This window comes from Saccostrea echinata, unplaced genomic scaffold, assembly GCF_033153115.1.
Source record: "Saccostrea echinata isolate AGI-Se365-2 ecotype Australia unplaced genomic scaffold, CSIRO_AGI_Sech_v1 ptg000008l, whole genome shotgun sequence".
NCBI classification, from domain to species: Eukaryota; Metazoa; Mollusca; class Bivalvia; order Ostreida; family Ostreidae; genus Saccostrea; species Saccostrea echinata.
In genome coordinates this window covers 682,771-707,907 of record NW_026889757.1, presented here as the reverse complement: position 1 = coordinate 707,907, position 25,137 = coordinate 682,771, and the positions used below count along the sequence as shown (strand labels likewise).

The 25,137-nt window shown below is 33.4% G+C and overlaps 1 protein-coding gene across 1 annotated transcript in view; it reads right to left on the bottom strand.

Annotated features, from left to right (window-relative positions):
• Window positions 1-24,762, bottom strand: part of LOC133181121 (ankyrin-1-like) — a 32,890-nt gene extending 8,128 nt beyond the window's left edge. The window contains exons 1-4 of the mRNA XM_061315663.1: window positions 23,703-24,762; window positions 7,232-7,537; window positions 6,668-7,012; window positions 5,787-6,209 (exon numbers count right to left, since the gene is read on the bottom strand). Coding sequence (XP_061171647.1) covers window positions 5,787-6,209; window positions 6,668-7,012; window positions 7,232-7,537; window positions 23,703-24,762 — 2,134 coding nt within the window. The remainder of the gene's footprint in view (window positions 1-5,786; window positions 6,210-6,667; window positions 7,013-7,231; window positions 7,538-23,702) is intronic.
• Window positions 24,763-25,137: the final 375 nt, after the last annotated feature.

Genomic DNA, 25,137 nt, shown 5'->3' with positions numbered 1-25,137 from the left:
AATCCCACCATATTGCATGCCTAGACAAAAAGAGTGCTAAAATTTCAAGCATCAGCAATGAGTAGTTGCTGAGATTACTGCGACGAAAATTTGGTACGGACAGACGCATGGATAAACAGGAAGTTGACATCGGATTTGTACAAAAATCAATCCCATCATATGACATGCCTACACTAATAGTGTGCTACAATTTGAAGCATCTGCGATGAGTAGTTGCTGAGAAAAACTGCGACAAAAATTTGTTACGTACAGACACACAGTCCCACAAACACACAGCCAGATAGACAGACACAAAAGCTAAGGGTAAAAAGTATACATCTCTCCTCTGGAGCGGGGGTATAATTAATTAACTTGAACAAGAGTTTCTGTTCCATCATAAACAATTTTGATAAACCTGTAATTTTTTAACGTTCAATTACATATCATTTTATAACAATACAAACATATAAGGGTTTTTTTTAAAAAACGAAAATATCTTATAATGTTTGACGAAAACATCGTCACGTGTTGAAAAGTGCCTTTAATAAAAGGCAGTGTACCCGACCTGTTATAAGTCTAAAACCTTACGTTTTTGCAAGCCGCACGGCTCTCCACAAACTAAGGCAAGACTTACAAGCCTATAAACAATACTTCCATGAAATCCACGAGTTTTTCAGGCCTAAACAGTGCCTAATTCCTTTAGATAGGAATGTAGTTAGTAACATGGCTTTATTCTCTTAAATGTACAAACACACATTGTAGAAAAGAGGTAGGAAAAGACACAAACATAGAAAGAGAATATAATGCATGTTTATACATGTACATAGTACATGTATAGTACATAGCACAGTACGAAATATCATGTAATGATTGAATTATTTCTATCCAGGATTTGATTAACTATGTGGAGAAAATAGTCTTGCTTGGTACTGTCATACATTTTCGCCTAATTCAAGTTCATCCTGGTAACGACATTCGGTTTATTAAATCTATCAGGGCAGAATTACTTTTGCGTATGCATCCAGAATATTTCTTTGCTTTTTCTCTCATTATCGGCTCATTTTGGGTTATGGTCAATAACCACTACTGTCATGTTCTCCCATTTGCTACCTACAAGGATGAAATTGTAACGTGCAACGCGGCCGAGCTGGTGTGTGGTGATTTGTCTTGAATCACCGAGGCGTTACACTCAGGTTCGTTAATCTGTTATAACCCAGATTTTTGTTGACCAAAAATAATACATATACAACTTTAATACAAAGGGCTTCTTCTTGATTGGCTAACCACAAACTTTGGTCAACAGGTGTCTCCCGTAAAGAATTTCTTCTTGTCCTGCCACTTCACGGGTACAAGTTTCCTGTCATTTCTCCCACCTCTGTGGTATGCCACCTCTTTCTCAAAACCAAGTGACTGCCTTATTCAGTTCTTACGTGTTTGATCTTACTAAACACTTAGCTGTCTATCCCCCGCAACTGTCTGCCTTATTCCCTTATTCAGGTCTTACAACAATGTGTAGGAGAACAAATGGCCAAAGTTTATCAGCTCTTTCACTAGAGAGGTATATTCAACACAATAAAACGGCATGTATTATCTCAGTGCAGTCCCAGCGCCTATACAGTTTTGATCTACTTAAATGAATTTTTAGTGCTTAAAAAATTAATTAAAACGTATGCCCAACGTTTTATACGAAACTTAATGACAAAATCAAATTCCCCATCAAAATGTTCCCCAACTGGTTCATTGAGATTCTTGGTCTGAATGGTTGAACGGTGATTATTAATTCTCCTGCGTAGATCTCCCCAACATACTGTTTAGAAAAAACTTTACAGCTGATAAAATGATGATCTGATCGACATGACAAAGTCCGTAGCATTCTTTAGCTGCGGTCTGTAACGGGGCTGTTAAAGCTGTCTGTGTCAGAGCTGTGATTTTCTGTCAGCGCAAGTTTTAAACCCCAGGTTGGTAATGGGTTGTTCAATCTGGTTCTTACTACCATATCCTTTAAAGGTGCTTAGACACAGATTTGAAGTTAATATTTACTCAAATTTTCTGTATAATTTCATGACTTATATGTTGCTATAGCATTTCATAAGAAAATTTGATAAAAATCTAATTTTATCTGAAAGTTATTGAAACTTCGAATTTCAGGACTCGTTTGATAGACACATCCTTGCACTTTCACAAATTTTAACTTTATCCTTAGTACTTTAGAAAAGTAGCAATTTTGTTGTTTATTAATGAAAAATATTAAAACTATAATGCAGAAATTCCAGAGTTGAAATGTAGAAAGCAAAATCCTCTCACCAGTACTGTCAGTCCGTGCTCAGTGGTGTGTGCAGAGTTTAACAATTGAACACACCCGGTGAAACGTAAACATTAACAACAGAGCTCGTGTCCTGTTAATAAAAACAGTTTACGCTTCACGGGTGTATTCAATTTGTTAAACTCTGTAGACAACTACACAACACTGAGCACGGCCTGACAATACTTAAGTGAGTGGGTTTTGCTTTCGCACATTTTTACTCTGAATTTTCTGGATTATAGATGTAATATTATTCATTTATACACAACAAAATTGCTACTTTTCTTAAGTATTAAGGATAGAGTTAAAAATTGTGAAAGTGCAAGGATGTGTTAATCAATTAATTTGAGAAAATATAATTTAAACTTCAAATCTGTGTCTAAGCACCTTTAAGTTCCTCGGCCTTTAGGCAGCCAATGGAGGTTTCTGAATGACTCCTGGTTTCCATTTCTTTTTATCTGAGTGAAGAATTGACAGGCTCTTTTTAAGAATACCGCTGAGCTTCTTAAGGACAGGATGGTACGTATTTATACATTTTTTTAGAAATAGAAAACTTGAATATTTTAATGAACAGAAAGTGGTCTAAAGAAGAAATCACATGTGCAAATATGATATGTTACCAATAAACTTATCTGATGGCCAATACATAGTGTATCTAGGCAGTTTAATAATTCCATTCAGAAACTGTAAACCGAGAAAGCCTTCATCTCGTCAATAGTGGTGTCTATCCACCCCTGTGCTCCACACTGGGCAGAATAAAAGTTTGAGTTGTCCTCAAGAGTCAATAGAACCAATAATAGCATAAAATACAACAAAAGATTGGAATCTGAGAATCTGAATTCAGCTGATGAAGTCTCGACAAAGTCTAGAACATCAAAGTCTTCCACAACTTCACTCAAGAAGTCAGAATCTCTAAAATCGCTAGGTTGGCTGTCAAGGTCAAGCAATATTAACTCTGTATTCCAATTATCATTGCTGTCTGTCTTACTTCCAAAGGTATAATAGCTGTTCGAATCATCCTAGTCACAATCTGACACAGAATGAGAAGACTCGTCGTCAAATTCTTTCTCTGAATCTTTATCTGATGATTCTGAGAATGAAGAAACGTTGCATGAAGCCGTAATTGGCTTCATGCCGATCCCGATTGAGTTTTTATTTAATTTTTTTTTTGGTAAATGCTTTTTGGAACAAAATTGTAATTCGTCAATGAAACCATCTATTTTGAGAGTATTAATTTATTGGAACGAAAAGTTGATTTATATGTATATTTCAGTTGTTTGTTTTGTTTTGTTTTGTTTTGTTTGTTTTTGCTAGATATTTCAACATTTTCACATGCATATCATATAAGACGAACGTAACATTTTATGAATTGGCCGATATTAAAAACGTTTCCTTAATTATGAAACGAGTTTATTATTCTCTTCATGAGACAGTTAATCTCCAATACATCTGATTGAATTAACTCTTTGATTTGAATATTTTCTGAATCTGTTCAAATTGTTTTGTCACAAAAACTAGATACGTGTTTGTACCGCATGGCTTTCGATCGCGGCAAATATCACTAGAATAATGGAAAATGCGTATTTGCCATTCAAATACACATACACAGGGAAAGTCCTATTAATTGCTCAAGTTATGTGCAAACTTTCCCTGTTATTGTTGTAAGCTGAGACAATCCAACCGTATTCAGGTTTTTTTCTTTTTTTTTTCTGTTTTCGTTTTCTGTGAAATTCTTTGGTTTTTAAGAACAATTTATCCGTTTTACCTCCTACAACAATTTTTTTACTAATGTCCACAAGATTCCTAAGGTCCTAAATTAAATACATTAAAAATGAAATGACTATCTTCATACAGAGATTTTGAATATGCAGAAATGAACGTAAACCTTATTGTGTTCAAAAACTACTCACTGTAGACCGTCATCTGACCTGTTGCAGACAGGTAGATGAACCCTTGAGGATATAATTATTACATCTTGGCCTAAACAAAATGGCACCAGTCATGATTAAATCATTTTTATCTTGATTTAATAACAAGAAATACACAAAGATTTGTAATGAAATAGAGACACAAAGGGTTTAATTTCGTGTGAAACATGTACTTAGTATGTTGTTAAACTTTTCTCTCACCATTCGATTTAGGCCCCCAGCTCGCTTCGCTCGGTACCAGATCTCATGGTGCTCAGGAAAAGATTACCAACATATATTTTAAGATAACTTAAAGATGATCTTTTATCGTACTTTAAGCACCTATAAGCCGTCTTTAAGCCAAGGAAATGTTTCATCTTAAAATGTTTTCTTAAAATGTAGTTCATGGTCATACATGTAATTAAATTCAGCAACTGTATATACGAGGGTTGTTCGGAAAGTTCGTGGACTACGCCAATCTTCGTTATACTATCTTCAAGAAATTTAAAACGAGCACATTATCATATGTAAAAATATTTATTTTGTTTAAGTGTGAAGTTTCATTCCATGTGATCTGATAGAATTCATGTTATTTAATTTTATAATAAGCACGTTTTGTAACTACGGAGCAAACTCAACAACACTGTAACATCAAAAACATACCGACATGAGATTCTAAAAAATACTATCCCTATACATTTCACAGTATTGCCCAATACCAATGCACTCATTAAAATTTTTTCTCTATCACTTGAAATCTATATTGCTAACAATTGTTCCAGTAGCATCATTTTCTTGGTCAATGTTATATTTTTTCACTGCATAAGTGTGCTTTCACAAGATCAGCATCTGTGAAGTGCCAAACTCTTAGCATGACGTTACTAACTTTTCAATGTTTTTTATATTAAGATTTTTACAGATAATCCGTTTTCTCACAGATCACCATCGTCTAAGCAGAGTAGTCTATCATTCAAATACCGCTTGTAACATGTACACACACATGGATGGCTCGCTTTTGACATATTTTCTACTTCCTCTGGCATTTTTAGAGTTTTATCTGGAGTTTTCCAGAGTACAACACAAAACTGTACGGTTATCTGCTGCTCCGTGACGTTCTACGACGTACATGTAATCTTTTATGACTTTTTCAATGAGGACTACCTATCTTCTGAAACTGATTTTTTTTTTCAATGAAGCAAAATATTGAGTCATAATTTGGAATCAGAAACTATGACGCAATTTTTAATTTGAATGTGTAGAATTTTTCCGTTTTTGTGTCATTTTACAGAAGATATGACTTCAGACATTATTTAGCGTCTTGACTTTAAATTGCAAAATTTTGACCTGCTCCGTGATCCGATTGTCGCATTTTTTAAGTCTAAATAAGTTTGAAATAAACCATGATATTTTAAAAATTTTTAATACACTTTATTTGAATTTACTGTTGAAATGATAATTCCAAATTTGGATAAAATATGACTTTTAGTAAAAAATTTATGACGGCAGTCCATGAACTTTCCGAACAACCCTCGTAAGAGCCCCCTTTGCCATTTTAGGTTGGCAAAGTTTGTTGGCGATTTGAACTTTGATTCACTTACTTTTTTCCTGTGATCCGTTCATGACCTTTCTTTTTGACAACTTGCAACATACATCCAGTGGTGTGAGTTTATTTTCTCCAATATGAGTTATGCTAGATCCAGCCTTGATAAGCAAGATAACAAGTTCTTCTGCTTCATATCTGATAGCCTTCATGAGCAATGAGTCTTCGCCTTCTTCAGCTGTGTTTAGATCGGCTTTTTTGTTCAACAACAAACTGAACAGTTGTTTTATTTCAGTTTCTGTTTTGACTTTTGCCTCATTTGTTTCGCCATCTTGGTAAAAGTTACTTCTGATATTTCTAGGAACAGTGACTAAAGCCTGAAAAACGCGTTCAAGGAGACGGGTTCCTTTGCTATCGACGGTATTTGAATCATTTCCTGCTTCCAAAATCACAGTAAAAAGCTCTCTTTTCTTTGGTGTGTCTATTAAAGGAAATTAAATTTGTTTCGGACAATTGTTTCAGTATATTTCAGTATATTAAAGTACCCTTTTCTCCGAGTACTATAGTACTGTCTTTTAACAAGTTTTTATTTTGTACATTAACAAAAAGAAAATTGTGTGGCAGGACTAATTTCAGCATGATGTCAAAATTGCTAACTGGTGACTTTAAATCAACTGAATATAAACGATGTGAAAATATGTTTCACAAAATTGATATGACAGTTAATCATCGCCCTTATTTGGAAACAGCAATACGATAAGGGTCAAAGACTTATTTTTTGTACTTAAGAGATGCTTAAAATGTATTTTTAAAATGGATATCTGATAAGTTATTAGATAAATTAATAAATTAATTAATTTTAGTGATTGTTTCCCATGTAGATGTATATTTGTAAAACGTTGAAGCTTGATAATTTGAAAAATGAAAGAAATTATATACCTAATGGGAAACAATGAAAGATCGCCAATTCTCCATCAGCCTCCTTTTTGTTGACGTCGTACCCAGCATTCAACAATAACTTCGTCATCTCTATGTCTTGGGACTCGATAGCCAAGGCCAATGTAGATTTTCGTTCCTTAGGAAACTGAACATTTATGTCAGCTCCATTGTCGAGGAGACATTTAATTAGGTCAGTTTTCTTTTGTTGTCTATAAGAATGACGATAATTTGTTCTAAGTGCCACGAGCAATGGCGATTCCCCTGCGTTGTTTACTTCTTTGACCAAACTCCCCGCCGCTAGTAGTTTTTGAACTAGTGTTAAAGGTGCTTCTGGGAAATATGATTCTATACAAATATAAATAATCTCAACATTTTATTCACATATCGAGAGTCTTTTATGAAGAAAATTATATTATAGACAATATGTTAGACTATAATCAAATGCCAATACTCTTACAATCCAACCCTTAAAAGCAATAACCAATTGAATATGAGACTTGCTTTAAACATTTGAGCAAAAATATATCTGAAGAAGAATACCTGGTTTATGCTATTCAAACATACCCATTTCACAGATGATATGTAAAGCTGTGTTTCCATCTTCATCCTTTTGATTCAGGTTTATTCTATTTTCGATGAGAAATTCTGCAACTTTGTACTTTCTTCTCTGTAGGTAATGAATCAAAAATGAACTAGCATTTCGTGGGTCATCTAAAACAGCACCTTTCGATATCAAAAGTTTAGCATTTTCAACCACAGTTTCCTCAGATGAGAAGTATTCTGAAAGCACCTTTCTTAAGAGATTTGTGTCAAGTTCACTTTCGAGGGTCTTCAGTGATATTGCACAGTCCACAAACGCAAGCATTTGATCTGAAAGAATGAATTTAATATGATGCATAATTCAGCATTGAATTTAATTTAGTTAAATTATAAACATGGCAAAATATATCAGCAAAAAAAAATGAAAGCATATGGACTACAATTATACATAATCATGTACTACACGTAACGGTATATTTTTTCCGCTTGAACGCACACAATACACAGGTAATCAACAGTAATGGGGTAGTAAGAAGATCATAATACTTCTAGTCATATGCTATAACTATATCATATGCAGCTATATGACACAAAAATGCATTCAAAACTGCGTATAGTTAATTACGATATTGTTTTGGTATTCATAATTTGCTTCACAGTAAATCCTTGCAAGCATTTTTTAACTGAATTAATACAACATTTTCGCAATCAGATTGGCTTCATTACTGGGAAAGTAAACCCCTCAGTTGTAACGTTTTACCAGTTGTTTACGTTGTGGCCTATACCAAGAGGGTAAAGTCTGTAATTAAAGTTACATAATGAGCCAAAATCATGTATTTCTTTTAAGATAATTGTTTAATTTATGTAAAATATGAATAAAGCGAAGTTTTAACTACTCAATTGCACTGTAAAGCAAGAAAAGAACTGCAAAATGTAAGTGCCGAAAAGCAAAGGTTGTATCTATCGCTTAGTTGTTATCGTCAATGTCAACAATGTCAAGGTCACGCGACTTATATTCATAGAGTGAAACTTGCAAACAACATTGAATTGGAGCAAGCAAAAGTGAGGAATAAGTTCTGATCATTGAAAATTGTATCAAAATCCTCGGTCATCCGACATTTATATCTATGGAATTGACACCATGATAAATTCTTCAACTTTTCTGCGCATGCGTACAATAAAGAGGAAGAAGTGAAGCAATATTTTTGTGTTGGGGCAAACTAACATTATTTTTACTTTTATTTTTTCCACAAAGTAAATTTTTTAGGTTCTGAAACTTGTAATTTTCTGAAACCTAATATCTTCAAGAATTGAACAAAATTTGCATGTGTCATGCAAAAATTCTACTTTTGTCAATTTTCCCCTTTTTCCTTCACGGTGTTTCTTTAAAAAAATGTATTGCATAGTGTTCCTCCTTGTGTAGAATGGAAATTTCAATGTAACAAACCTTTTAAAAGCAAATGATCTGCTAATATTTTTTTTAAAAATAAAACCCAATTAACGGTTACAACTTTGTATAATGAATTGTGGTAAAACTTGCATGCATATGACCAGTAGAAGCCTTGCCAAAGCAAGAATTGACCGCTTTTTATTGATTAATATTATAAACCACCCTCCACCCCCAAAAAGTTGGGTCGGTAAAACAATAATAATAGAATTTAAGAGTGCATTTATGTAAGAATTTATAATAACACCCCCCCCCTCCCCCAACGAATTTACACAAAATCCCTTTTCAACAATTTTCCAAACTTATTCATATTCATTCTTTAATATGAAATGGCATTTTTTGTTTACATTCCATATTATATTGACAGTATAGTCATGTGAGTTGGAAAAGCAGTAATAAGAGTTTCTACATGGAATCCAATTTTTTTAAGTGTAAAAAATTGGACATCAGTTGTATTTTGGTAGGCAGAGCTTGAGATGCTACACATTGAACGTCCACTTACAATAATTAATATATCAAATGATAGTTTTTCTCAAATAATAATATTTAACTTTTTGTTTTTAGAAACGTCTCATTTTTTATGTTTAAGTTAAAAAAAAATTCCCAAATTTTCATTTTTTTTTTTAAAATTCTTGAAAGTTTGTATCGGTCGGTCTTGAAGAACATTTAAAAGAAAAGTGGCCAAAAAGCTTCAAATTACACCACTTGGAGCCTTTTTAAACAAAATTTTCTCCGGGGAGACCCACCGAAACCGCACCCATGAGAGGGGGACACGACACCCCTCTGTAACAAAAGGCACTGGATTATAAATAACTAATTTGATTTGTAAACATAAGCCATCAAAGATGTTAAGTTAAGGTTTTTCCATCCTCATGTGACATCATAGGTTTTTGCAAAATCTTTCATTAATTATACTTTGTGCTCATTATAAAGGAGATGGGTGAACAAGTGGCGCAGAATGCCTATAGCTTCAGATATATAAAAATCATTATCAATTTGTGAATTTAGTATTAAGGGGAAGAAGGACCTTGAGCTGAAAAAATACTTGTCATTCAATTTTTTTCATATTTTGTATATTTCTAATTATTATATAAGTATGTCCTACATATCTTAAAGCAGTTATATCATTAGGTTTCTTACCTAATTTTAGAGATATTGATTGACAAATACTATGCCCTACAGTATCAAAGTGGAGTTTTAATTCTCCATGTTTCCGGGCTCATTACTCCGTTCATAATAAGATTTTTAAGCATATATTAAAAATATGTAAGTGGATATGTTTCTTTTAAAATATACCAGAGTATGAATAGGGTTTAAAATTCGAAAAAGCAAGTTTCTTCTATCAAACTGCATCTGGATAGGGTAAATTACGTGCTTTTTAAGACAAGTTCAACAACAAAAGACGTAATTTACAAAGTAAATCTATCATTCAATATTTTTAAATTTACGTTGAAATGCAAGTTTTTCAAAATATTGATTAACTGTAAAAATTTTGAATGGTGAAGCTGGCCTCAATATTGCACAGGACATCGTTAAAGAGGACATAAGCATGACAAAAACGTGTCATGTTTACATTTCTCGAGTACGGGAAAAACCAACTATGACGTCACACGTAAGCTAACAAAGCGAAAAAAGATATACCTACATAAGATTTCCGTCATCAGCCATGCAAAAATAATTTTTGTGTTCCCCGTTTCTAAAAATATTTCATCATATACCGATAATGACCTGTTTTTAACATAATAATGCCGCCCCTGTATTCACCGAGTATGATCTTGCTGTACTAACAGATCGTGTATGACGTCACCGACTTGCTGTACGCGCAGTTTGGGGAAGCAGAGGAGTGGATCAATCTTTTTCATAATTTGTTATTGTTTACAAGAATGTTAAAACTTTTTTTTATTTTTTTGTATAAGATGGTAATTAAAGATAAAAAATTGTCAAAAATTTATACAAGAACTGATGCTTTACAGGTTTTGCACTTCTATAAACGGAGACTATGATATTTTTTTTGCAAACTCTGAGGATAAACTTTAAAAAATAAGGACAGAGGATCCACTTTATCGAAAAATTGTGTTATAGTATGAGAAAATGATCTTTTTTGCCCTCTCTAGTGTGTGTATGCAGTGTTTAAAACTCAGACATTAAGGGCTGACTACTAGTAAAAGTTGTCAGTCCTGCCCAAGATCTACTAGCCCGGGAAAATACTTGTCTTTTATAAATTTGATTATGTGACTGGAACAAGTCACCATAACTTCGAACCAGAAACTATAGATTGATAAATTCTTCCCCTTGGCTTGTTTCATTTTACTACCAATACTATTAATTGATATAAAAGAAATTTATCAAATATATGAATTTTAATTATTGAAAATTTTAACTCGTCTAGCCGGGCATCAATACATGCAAATTTTTTCGCCCGCTGCAAAATTTGTGCGTCTCGGGCGGTCGGTCGGGCGCACGGTTATTTCAAACACTGGTGTATGATATTTCAAAGGCAAATAATTTCAATCCTAGTGGGATTTTTGCAAATTATGGAGATTTTGCATGAATTATACTTTAATTTTAGATAAAATATCAAGGAAAATTTTGTTATAATTGAGATTTATTTTTCACATTCATGTTTTATTTGTTGCACTATAGACATTGCACTCGCCTTGTTCGCCTATCTTCTTTATTGATTAGAAGAATGCTTTTCAAAAGATGTAATAAAAATATTGTTTAGGGAAAGAATCTAAAAAATTATTATTTTGTATCAAATAATTATTTATTCTTTAAAAATTGTGCAAGGACGAAAACTCCAACTTTGGATCTTTTTCATGCTTCCATCGTAAAATGGTTTCCTTGATGAACAAAATTTAAACATATTTATAAAGTTGCAAATTATTTGGAAATTTATATTTCAGAACTATGTCATTTGAATGAGTTTTTAGGTGATCTTCTTTCTGATTACCAAAAATGTGCATTTTTAATGCTTTCAGATACTTCTTTTATTTAAATAAAAATGTAGGTTTTCTAGTTTCCTTAAGGAAGGCAAATATTCTGGTAGCCTGCATTCCTAGATGCAATATTCATTCAAACGTTTCGAAATAGGGCTTCTATTAACCTTGGAATGAATCTTTTTTTAAAAAATATATAAAACTAAACACGTAAATAGACAAACGCCATATTAGTTTTCCTATATCCGATATCAGTACTGAAGTAAATCCTTCGTATTTTTTACACCTGACTGCTTTCTTGTCGAATTCCTGTGTAGAATCGACGAAAAGTGTTCTTATTGGTTATATTACATTACATTTGCTTACATTTAATAGCAGATAAGGTGTATTTCTGTTTGTTTGTACTGCACTGACCTGTGCAACTGATGTAAGTTTCTTTGGTAACTTTCCCTTCTGTCGTGAAAAAAAACACACATTTACTCTTGTCGCTACCGAGAGTTTTGTAACAGCTATGTAGAATACGTCCGTCCAAACCGATGAAAACTTTTTACACTGAACCTATACCAAATGAACAGCTTATATTAGGGCCATACAGCTAACGGAAAATGCAGAGTAATATGGAGGACAAACATAGATCTCTGCCTTTAACGAATCAGCTTTAATTTGGTTACTCATCCTCAAAATGTAGGTCAAATCCAGAATCCAAAGCAAGTCTGATAGCTTTCATCCCTAGATGAATAATTCATGCAGGTTTGTCTAGATAGGCTTATAGTTACTTGGTATTGGACTCGCTCTAAAACATTAAGCTGGTCATTCATCCGGAAAATTTAGTTAGACCAAACATCTCAAGCAAATCTGATTGTGTGCATTCCCAGATGTATCATCAACGCAAGTTTGTTTTAGGCAGGGCTTAAGTTAAACTGAATGAACTTGGTCCAAAAACTTGATCACTCATCTGGAAAATGTAGCTCAAATCAAGAATCACAATCAAGTCTGGTAGTGTGCATCCCTAGATTTACCATCAATGCTTGCAAATTTGGTCTACCTAGGACATAAAGTAACACTGGAGTGAACCTGTTCCAAAATCATAAGCCTGGTCACTCATTCGGAAAATGTAGGTCAGGTCCAGCATCCAGGCAAGTCTGGTGGTGAGCATACCTAGATGAATCATACAAGTTTAGATCCAAATATTTATAGTTACTTGGGAATGGACCTGCTCCAAAAAGTTTAACCTGATCATTCATCCGGACAATGTAGGTCTGATCCAGCATCTGAAGCTAGTCTGATAGTGTGCATTCTTAGATGGACCATCTGCTCAAGATTGGTCAACATAGGGCTTATAGTTACTTAAGAATGAACCTACTACTAAAACTTTAACTTTGGCCACTCTTCCGGGAAAATTATGTCAGGTCCAGTATCTGGAGCTAGTCTGGTAGTGTGCATCCAATATGTATCATCATCCATATATCGTCAACAGAAGTGTCTTTTGACGACATAACCGAATGATAATCCTCGCTTACTTATATCTCAACTTTCAAGAATTAGAAAAAAAGCGATGTAATCCAAACCCAAAGTAATTTTTTGCAATCAATTTGCGTCACAATCAAAAAATGATTCTATTCTTTTCCTAGTGAACACAGACAAAATTAGAGGAAACCATTTTAAATTTCAAAAATTGTTACATCGCATTAAAAAAAAAGAAGTTATATCGAATAAACCTACATAATCAATATGAACTATTGCCCTGCCATTTCTTAAGAAGATATTTTCCTAAAGATTTCTGTCAAATTTGCCCCCTTCTTTTGATGAAACCCAAGGACTGTGATTTGAAATTTGAATCTATACTATGATGATGTATTAAGGTCTGCTTTGGTTCAATGTTTCTTAAATGACCCAGCTTTGTTTTCTCATTCATAAACCAACTCTGCTCAAGGAAAATTGGCCTTTCAAATAAATGTAAATCTAAAGTGAATAAAACAAGAGACCACAATGCCCACCTGGGTCAATTAGGCCCTGCCGTTCTGCATAAGATTTTTCCCCAATAAACAGGAATTTTTATGTAAAATATTTGTCGCCTTTCTTTTGTCCCACCCGGTCCTATACAATGGGGTTGTGATTTGAACAAAAATGAATCTACGGTACAAGAGGATGCTTCCACATTAATATGATTCATCATGGCTTTGCTGTTTTAGGAGTTTTAAAAAATTTTCCCTACATAATCCATATTCTGGCCCTACACTACCCCCAGGGACCATGATCTAAACAATTCACAATCTACACTACCTCAATAAGCTTTCACCTAAGTTTCATCTTTTCTGGTCCAATGGTTCTTGTGAAAAAGATTTTTTTTTAAGATTTGTTCCTATAAATTTCGATTTAACACTTTGATCCCCTATTGTTGCCCCACCCTACCTCAGGGATTAGTATCTGAACAATTTACAATCTACATACCTCAGGAAGCTGTCATCTAAATTTCATCTGTTCTGGTCCAGTGGTTCTTGAGAAGTAGAATTTTCCTTAATATTTCAATGTATAACTTCCGTATTGTGGCCCCACCATAACCGCCCCCAGGGGACATGCTTTTGAACAATTTACACTACTTAAGTAAACTTTCACATTATATAGTCTCAGCTTTTCAGGTCCAGTGGTTCTTGAAAATAAGATTGTTAAAAATTTCTCCTATATATTATAATGTAAAACTTTGATTCCCTTTTGTGGCCCCATCCAACACCTGGGGGCCATGAACTAAACAATTTAGAATCTACAGTACCTTAGGAAGCTTCCACTCAAGTGTCAGCTTTCCTGGCCAAGTGGTTCTTGAGAAGAAGATTTTTAAAAAGATTTTTCCTATATACTATTTTCTATTGTGGCAGCACCCTATCCCCGGGGGCCATGATTTGAACAGTTTAGAATCTACGCTAACACAGGATGGTTCCACACAAGTTCCAGCTTTTATGGCCCAGTGGTTCTTGAGAAGATTTTAATGACCCCACCCTATATTTGTCTTTTCTTGATTATTTCCATTTGGAAGGGGGCTTTGCCCTTCATTTGAAGAATGTAGCATCCCCTTAATCATGGGATGCTTTGTACAAATTTGCTTAAAATTGGCTCAGTGGTTCTTGAGAAGAGATTGAAAATGTGAAAAGTCTACAGACGGACGGACAGACAGACAGACGGACGAACAACGGATGATCAGAAAAGCTCACTTCAGCTTTCAGCTCAGGTGAGCTAAAAATGAAAAGTTACCAGGCAGATAGAAGGAAATTCGATCAAAAAGGTTCACTTCCACTGCACCATGTTCTCAATCACATGAAGCGATGGATCATGTGACATTTTATGTACAAGTTAAATTGATGCAAAGCATCAAATCGGCCGCAAAAATATATTTATTATTTTAAAGTATTTCCACAAGAAAGAGTCCAAAGAAAACAAGAGGTCCAAGGGCCTTAACGGTCACCTGAGTATGATACAATAATTTAAAGGATGCATAGAGTATAAAATGAACTGAAAGGTGAAACTTTGTTGCCCAAAAGAAAAAACAAGAGGCCCAAGGGCCTTAACGGTCACCTAAGTATAATACAACAATTTAGAAGTTAAATACACTGATAGATGAAGCTTTGTTGCCCTAAAGCAAGAAAAGTAGGAAGATCAGGATCAACAAAATAATTAGTCTAGTATTCAGTATCAACTCATAACTTAAGTTCTAATCTTTCCCCCACTTAACACTATCACCATGCAGACTATTAACAAACTATTAGTGCTTCTGTACTATTTTTAAACCCATATTAAGACCTCTAGCATTGATCTCTCTTATGGTCTTTGAAGAACTTTTAATAAGATAAGTTATTTTTGTCCCATTTTTATTTATCTATTACTTACAGGTCTACCTGATTATTAAAACTAAGAAAATACTTTTTGAATTATATGATAAACATTCTTGCATAATTATCTTATTCTATTAACCTTTCAAATACATTATTTACAGTGATTAATTATCAAAGGTGAACGGAAAAGGGGAATAACTTCTCTCAGTAGAATACAAATTAATAGAGCCCTGCCCAGGACTAGAATGCTTAGACAAATGGTCCAGATGTTCAAAAATCTGGTAAAAATACGCTTACTTATATCATTTAAACTTTTACTCAGTTTTCTTCCGATATGCCCAGAAGCAGAGAAGAATTTCACAGGGACAATGCATTTTCACTACAGATTCAACAAAGCCTTACCCTAACACCAGAACCCAAGACCAAGGGTCAAGAAATTTACAAATTTGGAAGAGTTACCCTCATCATCATAACTATGGACTTCGAAGTATTAACACTTTTCCACTATATTATCAAAAGCCCCCCCCCCCCCCCCATTATGCCAGAACCCCTGACCCTAGGACCACAAGATTTAAAAATTCTGTTCGAAACTCCCATTTTCATCATAGCTAAGCAATTTATTTATCAGCACAACGCTAAGGAGCAGACAGGACTAATTACTGATTAATTAATAGAATTAATGCTTTTTCACTATATAATCAATAGAGCCCCCTCCCCTTTCCTCAAGAACCCCAAAAACTGAGGCCATATATTTAAAAATTTTGGAAGAGGCATCCTTGCCTATCATAATCATGCACTTAGTTTGTTTAGATAATCTCCAGTAGCAGAGAAGAAGATTTTCAAAGAATCAATGCATTTTCACTATATAATCAATAGAACCCCGCCCTAACACCAGAACCCCTGGCCCTGGGGCCATGAAATTCACAATTTTTGAAAAGGCATCCTTATGCATCAAAACCATGCACTTAGTTTGTTTAAATAATCTCCAGTAGCAGAGAAGAAGATTTTCAAAGAATCAATGCATTTTCACTATATAATCAATAGAGCCCCGCCCTAACACCAGAAAACCTGACCCTGGGGCCATGAAATTTACAATTTTTTAAAAGGCATCCTTATGCATCATAACCATGCACTTTGTTTGTTTAAATAATACCCAGGAGCAGTGAGGCCATAAAGTGAAATAAAATGTTTCAATGCCTGTAAGTCTTGTAAGTTTTAGGACCGCCGATTTATTAAAACACTCTGTGATTGTCAGTAACGTGCAGACTTTTAGGCCTACTGTACAAAAGAGCCAAGTCTGCATTCGTTGAATTTGACATTGTAACGAAAGTTTCAATGAAAACGATAAATTTTATGACGCATCTAAAGGACAATCGTATTCCGTATCATAAAAAGACTATGCATATTTTTATAACGGCATTTTTTGGAATGAACAGTCATTACTGTATGCAATAAGTTTTAAATTTGAATGGAATTTAGAGTAACAGGTATTTTTAGCGGTCATTATTTATAATGACCGGGTCATTATATCCCACGTGCAATGATTACTGTAAATGGTACTTTTTGGAGTCATTATTGAGTTTAAAAGCCTTCTAATCAAATCTGAGTATTCTTCATTTCTTAATAGAGGTTATATATATATATATATATATATATATATATATATATATATATATATATATATATATATATATATATATATATATATATATATATATATATATAGGATATTCAATGTTTTGTAGATGAATATGGAATTTATTTCACGAGTGGGACAGGGTTTTTGATATTTTCACGAGTGCGAAGCACGAGTGAAAATATCAAAAAATCCTGTCTCACGAGTGAAATAAATTCCATATTCATCTACAAAACATTGACTTTTCTGTTTATTACATTTTCTATGATTTTCCCTTTGCCTCTGTCTTTTCTTAACAGTGTCATAAGCTTGACGTCATAGTTGAGCGGTTGAGACGTCATAGCTTAGAAATTGTGTGTCAGATTGAAAACATTACATAGCATGGATTTTAGCAACATATTTAGGAAGAAATTTGCAGTTTCAGCTCTATCAAGATGCTTAGTTACTATCTCTATCTTATGACAGGCCAGAAATTATTTTTTACTTACTTTGATATCCTTTCACACTGTGAGAGAATATCATTTTTGGTATTCTTTCACACTGTGAGAGAATATCACTTTTATTCTATAAATAAATCACAGTATTTCACTATTGAAAATGTAATATATATATATATATATATATATATATATATATATATATATATATATATATATATATATATATATATATATATATATATATATATATATATATATATATATATATATAATACAATTAATTACCCCTTATGAGGTCAACATGGTAAAATAAGGATCCGAGACCTGGCCCACGAGGTAACCTGACCTGACCGAGGCCGCGTAGCGGCCGAGGTCAGGTCAGGTCAGCGAGTGGGCCAGGTCGAGGGTCCTTATTTCACCATGTTGAACTCATAAGGGGTAATCAATTGTTTTATTATACCGATATAAGTTAAGGCAATTTTTGTAAGCTTAATTACTAAAATAATCAATTACATGTATAAGACCTGTTATCAGTGTTCCATCGGGATCGGGATTTGCTAGTGAAGTTGTTTACTTTTCGGCTGCCAGTCTTGTAAGTTTTTGCACCGCCGATTTATTAAAACACTCTGTGATTGTCAGTGACATTGCATTTTTATAAATTCACAGATACCATTCCTGACTACAATGACAATCTGGTGCAGACTTTTACTGTACAAGAGAGCCGAGTCTGTGTTCGTTGAATTTGACATTGTATTGTAACGAAAGTTAATTTCAATGAAAACGATAAATGTTATGACGCATCTAAAGGCCAATCGTGTTCCGTATCCTAAATATACTATACATAGTTTTATAACGGCAATTTTTGTAATGTACAATCATTACTGTATGCATATTTTTTTTTAATTTGAATGGAATTTGGATTAACAGGTCATTTTTAGCGATCATTAATTTTATTGACCGGTCATTATACCCCACGTGCAATGATTCCTAGGTCATTATTGCTGTAAACGGTACTTTTTGGAGTCATTATTGAGTTTAAAAGCCTTCTAACAAGCCAATCAAATTTGAGAATTCTTAATAGAGGTATAATAGATATATATATTTTCCTGAACTTCGGTGAGTTTAAAGATTCTTTTAGAGATAGTGTCATGTGTTTTTCATCAAATTGTTTAGATAATATTACCACACAGACGTGAATATCCCTGTGTGCAGAATAATTATGAATTCGTACCTATTCTTGTTCAGAGATTTGGTTATTTGTGACGTAATCTTATGAAAAGGCATTCCTTATCAGTTGTGTCAACTCTGTAAGATGTCTGCACTGTCTGTCTCGTTGTTATCATTAAATTGGATACTTTTTTAAAAATCATGTAATAAATGATTAATGTAATACTATGTTCTTTTTATCTATGGACTCAAAACAGGGTCAATATATGGTTACAAGGACCCATGCAAAGAAAAATGAAGTTGAGGTTATCCCCCTCTGTGTTTTGGTCCATAATACCCGATATGAGTTTAATCAACACATACATGTATCACCTATTCTGAAGCCAATCATTGCATTGTACTCTCTATTCAAAAAATTCTGAGGTAAACAAAAAACCTGTGTGTGGCCTGTAGACACTTAAGGATCATTTTACGTCTGTCTGTCCATATGTCTGCCACACCTAATATCATGAGAACTGCAAGAGGTATTGATTTGATATATTATGCTCAAATATTGTTTGGCATTAAGTTTTTTCTTTGTAAAAAGCTAAAGTAACCGATCTCGTACCTTTGAACTTGACCTTTTGACCAATGTTGCAAAAAATTCATAATGCTGATATACAGCATATTCTTTGATCCCTGAGAAATAAGTACCTGTTATTTAGCGTGTGCGCTGTTTATCTCAAACATTTTGATAAAAGAACAGTGTTACAGTCCATTTTATTTTGACCTTTGGTCTACTTTTCTAGACAATTAATTTAACGATGTCTTTTGAATTTTGAGAAGCAGTACTTTGATAATTAATTTCTATGCGTTGCATGTTAAACTGTATTTTTTTTTAACTTTATGATGTACATGTTATCACAAGACCTGAAATTAAAAAAAAAAAATTGGTGAGTTGTATGAAATTAAATCGGAATCAGTATACCGAATTGGATGCTTACTCCTCCATGACACCTGATCCCACCTCTGATATTTTCAGAGGTCTGTGTTTGCTCTACTCCCGATTTATATTGTTTTAATGGACTTTTGAGCTGGAATACTGTTCGTTATCTCCATATTTCTTTGTATCAAAATACCTTTTACTGTATGTTAAGTGAATACAATGCACAATTTTGACTTTATTATAGAAAGACGTAATGGACGTATCCATGATGTCATGTACACAACTGTTTACAGTTTACAGTTCATGAGTTAGAATAAACACTGTAGAGTAGCAGTGTATTTCTTCACTGTAACTGTCACCACATTGGTGCCGTGACCTGGTTCAGAGGATATAAAGAATGAATGTAAACCATCTAAAGAACATATTAAGAATTGGAGTCAAAGCGGAGCTACAAAGTAACATTTCAAGACGATTTCAGAAAGTGAAGATAATCAAATAACAGAGGAGTATCTTTAAATGTAATTGTGAGCTTCACAAAGAATGGTAAAACTATTTATAAGTTCCTGAACCTTCTGACATTCGGATTCCCACATAATATGAAAAACTGTTTCATCACATGTCTGACAGAAGCTACACAATTTAGTATCTTTCAAACCAATTTTATATAAAATTTTATTTGTAACTAAGATATGTTGATTTATTCTGAATTGTAGCCATTGTAATTTAGAACTTGTTGTGCATTGAAAAGGAATTTTGTATAGCATTTCCCATAGGGAATCTTGAATTTCAAAATGTTTACTCCATTTCACTTTTGAGAAAGGTACTGCATATTCTGTGTTCAAAATATTATAGATAGGTTTTGTTCCTTTTTTAGATAAACAGAATAATTTTGAATAAGAAGGTAGAATGGGCTTTGGGTTTGATTTTTCTTTGTTTACTTTTTCTACAGCCATAGCTACTTCTATAACTTTCTGTAGACTCGCATAGGTTAAAATATTGGTTTCTATATTAAATTTTGCTTGAAGTTCTTTTAATTTTAGAAAAGTTCCCTTCTCATCTAACAAATCTGAAATAAATAGTACACCATTGATAAACCATTTAGAGTAAAAAATGGGCTTATTGTCAATTTTGAGGGTTGTTTTATTGTGCCATAATGGTTGAGAGATGAAATCTTCCCAGGAATCTATTTTCATTTTGTCTTCTATATTTTTTAAGGCAATTAATGTATCTTTCCAAAAATTATTAGTTATACTTTGTAAAATAAGTTCAATGTAATAATTTTATTATTATTAATATTATAATTTAAAACCCGCCTTTTGAATTTTGAGAGGCAAAATTTCGATAACTAGCATACATATCACAACATGTTAATGAGTTTGTGATACATGTACTGTACATTGAAACTGTTGTATATACAGTTACGACACAAAATGAAATTTAGATACTATAAAAATACATCGGTATCGGCATACCAAAATTGACTGTACTTCAAATCAAGTTGTAGACTGACAATTGCAAAGACAAACTGAAACCTCCCTAGTCATGAATCTGGGGTATTGAATGATTAAACAATGAATTAAATGACAAATTGGTATTTCTAATAATTTCAATGCAATTATTCATTTTATTCTTCAGGGTTGGGGAATCATATTTTTATTCACCTACCACATATATTCTGTCGAAGTCTTTCTGTCCGTGGATATCTTTTCTTTGCACGAACTATAATATTAGCGACAGATAAATAGATGACCACTCTTAGATTTATTTACGTCTTTAAGGTTTTCCAAAGGTCAAGATGTCCAAAAATTTAGTTTTACAATAGCTCCAAAACTATGTGAGGTATAAAGTTAAAACTTTTACAGTTTATAAATATATCATTGATTAACAGATAAAAAGTATCAATTAAAAACAAATATTTAAAAAAATATTTTTTGAGGGAAAAAAATTCCAAAAAATTTGCATATTTTAAAAAAAATGCACCTGCTTAATTCTGTGCTTTTAGTGATAACCATCATTGAAAAAATAATATATGTTTATCAATGAAGGGCAAGTTGGACGTGAATGGTCTCTGAAAGGCTGTTATTGAAAGCTTGACATGTATAAAGACAAGACCCCTATAAAATCCGCCATTTGCAATGTACTTTCGGTTTCAAATCTTAACATTTGGACAAAATAAACAAGGAAAACAACTTTTTAGAGTCCAACTTGCCCTTCATTGATAAACACATATTGTTTCTGCAATGATGGCTTTCACTAAAAGTATGGAATTAATTTGGTGTATTTTTTAAAAATATATGCATTTTTTTAAAAAGAATTTTTCTCGATAAATACTTTCTTTAAGTATTTGTTATCAAGTGATACTTTCTATCCGTTAATCAATGATATATTTATAAACTGTAAAAGTTTTAATTTTATAAACCACATAGTTTTGGAGCTATTGTAAAAATAAATTTTTGGACATGTTGACCTTTGGCAAAACCTTAATGGTGCTTTTAAGCATGGACACACGCGTTCCTTGGAACTCTCTAGTTCGGGTAAAAGGATCGTTTTAAATGTTATTCTGTTTTTAATGATTTATTGCATCTTTCCACCACAACATTTACATGTATATATTGATATTCTTATTTTTGAATTTTCAAAGTATAAATATCGTTTGTCCCCATAGACATCAATGTAATCTTCGTTGATTGGGCAAAGATAAATAAATTTTTGGAAAATTACTTTTGGTAAATCCTTTTCTACTTTAAAATGCTATAAAATTGATATCAGAGCGTTATAATTAAATACGTGCACGTGATTGATAACAAATTAGGTCCTTTTAGGGATGGAAAACCTTAAAGCCCAATTTAATTGTGCTGAAAAAGCGACGATTTACGTTAAAAATTTAAATTATTCCGTTTTATCACAATGTGTACTCATAAACTTAATTATCATTGCGTTTGGAGTAAAATATTGTATAAATTTAAAAGAGATATAATCATTTTGGCATAATTGACAGATATTTAATATTCCTCGTATATTTGCCATTTCGTTTTTGATTTCAAATATAAACTGTTTCTTCATTTCAGATTATTATGTTCCCCAAACGAAGTTTGGGAACATATTGTTTTTACTCTGTTTCTTCTTCTTCTTATTATTATTATTATTATTCTTTTTTTCTACTTTCTTCTCCGGTACTTTTTTGTCCGGGAGTGTTCTCATAGAACCACTCATCTGATTGACATGAAACCTTTTTAGGGTTAATAGGCATGTTGTGTAGGTGTTCGGAACGAAGGTCATTTTGCGCGCACATGCATGCACGTGCGCGCGCGTGCAATGAGTGAAATGACTGATATACTTGATGAAGCCGTAACTTTTATATTTCTTGAGGAATTGCTTTGAAACTCAAAATATAAAGATATATTAGTAGTCTAGACAAGATAACATGGTCAAATTAGCATGACCTCACGCACATGCACGTGCGCTCTTCTCTGATTGGCTGATACAAAAATCTCAATAATTTCCTTGTTTTTTGACAAAATACTTTGAAAATTAGAATATAAGTATATATTATAAGGTGCTACAACATGTTATATAGGAAATTTCTTGAAAACACGCGCATGCAGGTGTGCTGCAATCTGATTGGTTGAAACTTTAAATGTCTATAACTCCCTTGGTTTTCAACAAAACAGGATGAAATTTATGACATGGATAGGCACATAGAGCTCCTACATTATGATACTATCAAAATTGAATGCAAGGCCATGCATGCGCGTATGCTGAATTTTGATTGGCTAATACTTAAAGGGTATATCTCTCTTATTTTTCAATGAAATTCTTCAATATTTAAAACAAATGTATGTATTGTGAGACACTGTAAGATAATTAATGTGAAATATGTAGAAAACATGCGCAAGCACACGCGCTGAAATTTGATTGGCTAATACCCATGTGGCTATATCGGAGTAGTTTTCCAATGAAATACCATGAAAAATAAAGTGTCCATCTATATTACAAAAGTATTGTCTAATTTATTGAAGCTTGTAGGGAATGGGGCATCATAAGGGATTGGGGAGCCGTTTGGGGAACATCTGTAACGGTTCCCGTTACAATTAGCACTAGTTAAATTAGAAATTACCTAATGTTTTGCAGCATTTGATAGCAGATTTTCCATGACATCCTTTCATGATGTTAGCGCCTTTCTGTATTAGGGACTTTATCACTTCTCGGCTACCACTATTTTCTATGGCAAATCCAATCACTGAGTACCCACTCGTGTAGTGGATTTCTTGGGGGTTGGCACCGCGAGCTAGAAACTCTGGAATTAGTGAAGGGCATCGCATGGCGGCTAGACAAAATGTTGAAATCCACAAGTACTTAGGGTTATTAAGCTTTATTGAGCCAGAAATGTCAACTCCTGATCGCAGCAAAACATCTGCATTTCTAGTTAGACTATGCTTGAGAGCCAAATGTATAGGACGCTGACAGTGGCGCCAAACTTCGTTTTTATTTGCTCCATGGTCTATAAGTAATTGTATCATATCGTGATACCCACTTCGTTCGCTTGCCCAGTGAATTGCCTTTTTAGACGAACGATATCCAAGATTCACATCTGCCCCTAACTTGCAGAGCATTGATACTAACTGGCATCTTCCTTCTATAACAGCATTCAACACCTCAGTCGATCCATCTTTTCGAAATCGATTAATCTTAAAATTTCCTTGGGAAAGTAGGAGTTCAATAACATTTTTCCCTTCTTCTGGGTCGTTTTTCCAAGATTCTGTTGCGTAAAAGAGTGCATCATAACCAGCATCTGATAGACTATGAAGGAATAACACATCCTGACACTTGTCTAGAATGAATTGTATAACCTCCACATTTCTCCTTTTGCAGGCATAATGAAATAAATTTAAACCATCTAGTTTGTTCGACCATAAACTTCCTCCATACTTGACCAAAATTTTCAATATTTCCCCTGGATTTCTAGTACTACAGGCAAGATGAAGTAAAGGTGTCCCATTACGGGTTCCATAAAATGGTTTTTCAAAAACGTTGTTCATATCAAAATTCCTTGGGAGAGAAACGCATATGTCTGTAACTTTTTCGGCGCTTCCTTCTTTCACTGCATCGATCAGTTTTTTCTGTAACACTGTATTGTCCCCAGTTAAGTCGCGCGAGGCGACGTCTCGAGGATCCATGATACCAAATTCACTAATGATCAAATCCGGAAGTATTCTTTATGTAAGGTAACTCAGATAGGCCTTTTTTGCTGAGCAACTCTGATCAAAAAACGAAAGTTGAAAGAGCAGATCATTAATAATATGATTCAAGATACGATTATTTACATTGACCCACGTATAATCAAACAAAATGTTATCTGTCTGATTTGAGTTTCATGTCATAATAGCACCTCTGCTGTTTGATACAGAGTCATCCGTGTTGTCATTGAAATATGTGTAATTTTTCTTATATGAATGCCTGGCGTTTTCATTCGTGTCAAACAGAGCACCGCCATATCAGGGATCCATAAAATATATTAAGTTAATCCTGTCCTGGTTAATAAAATTGCAAAG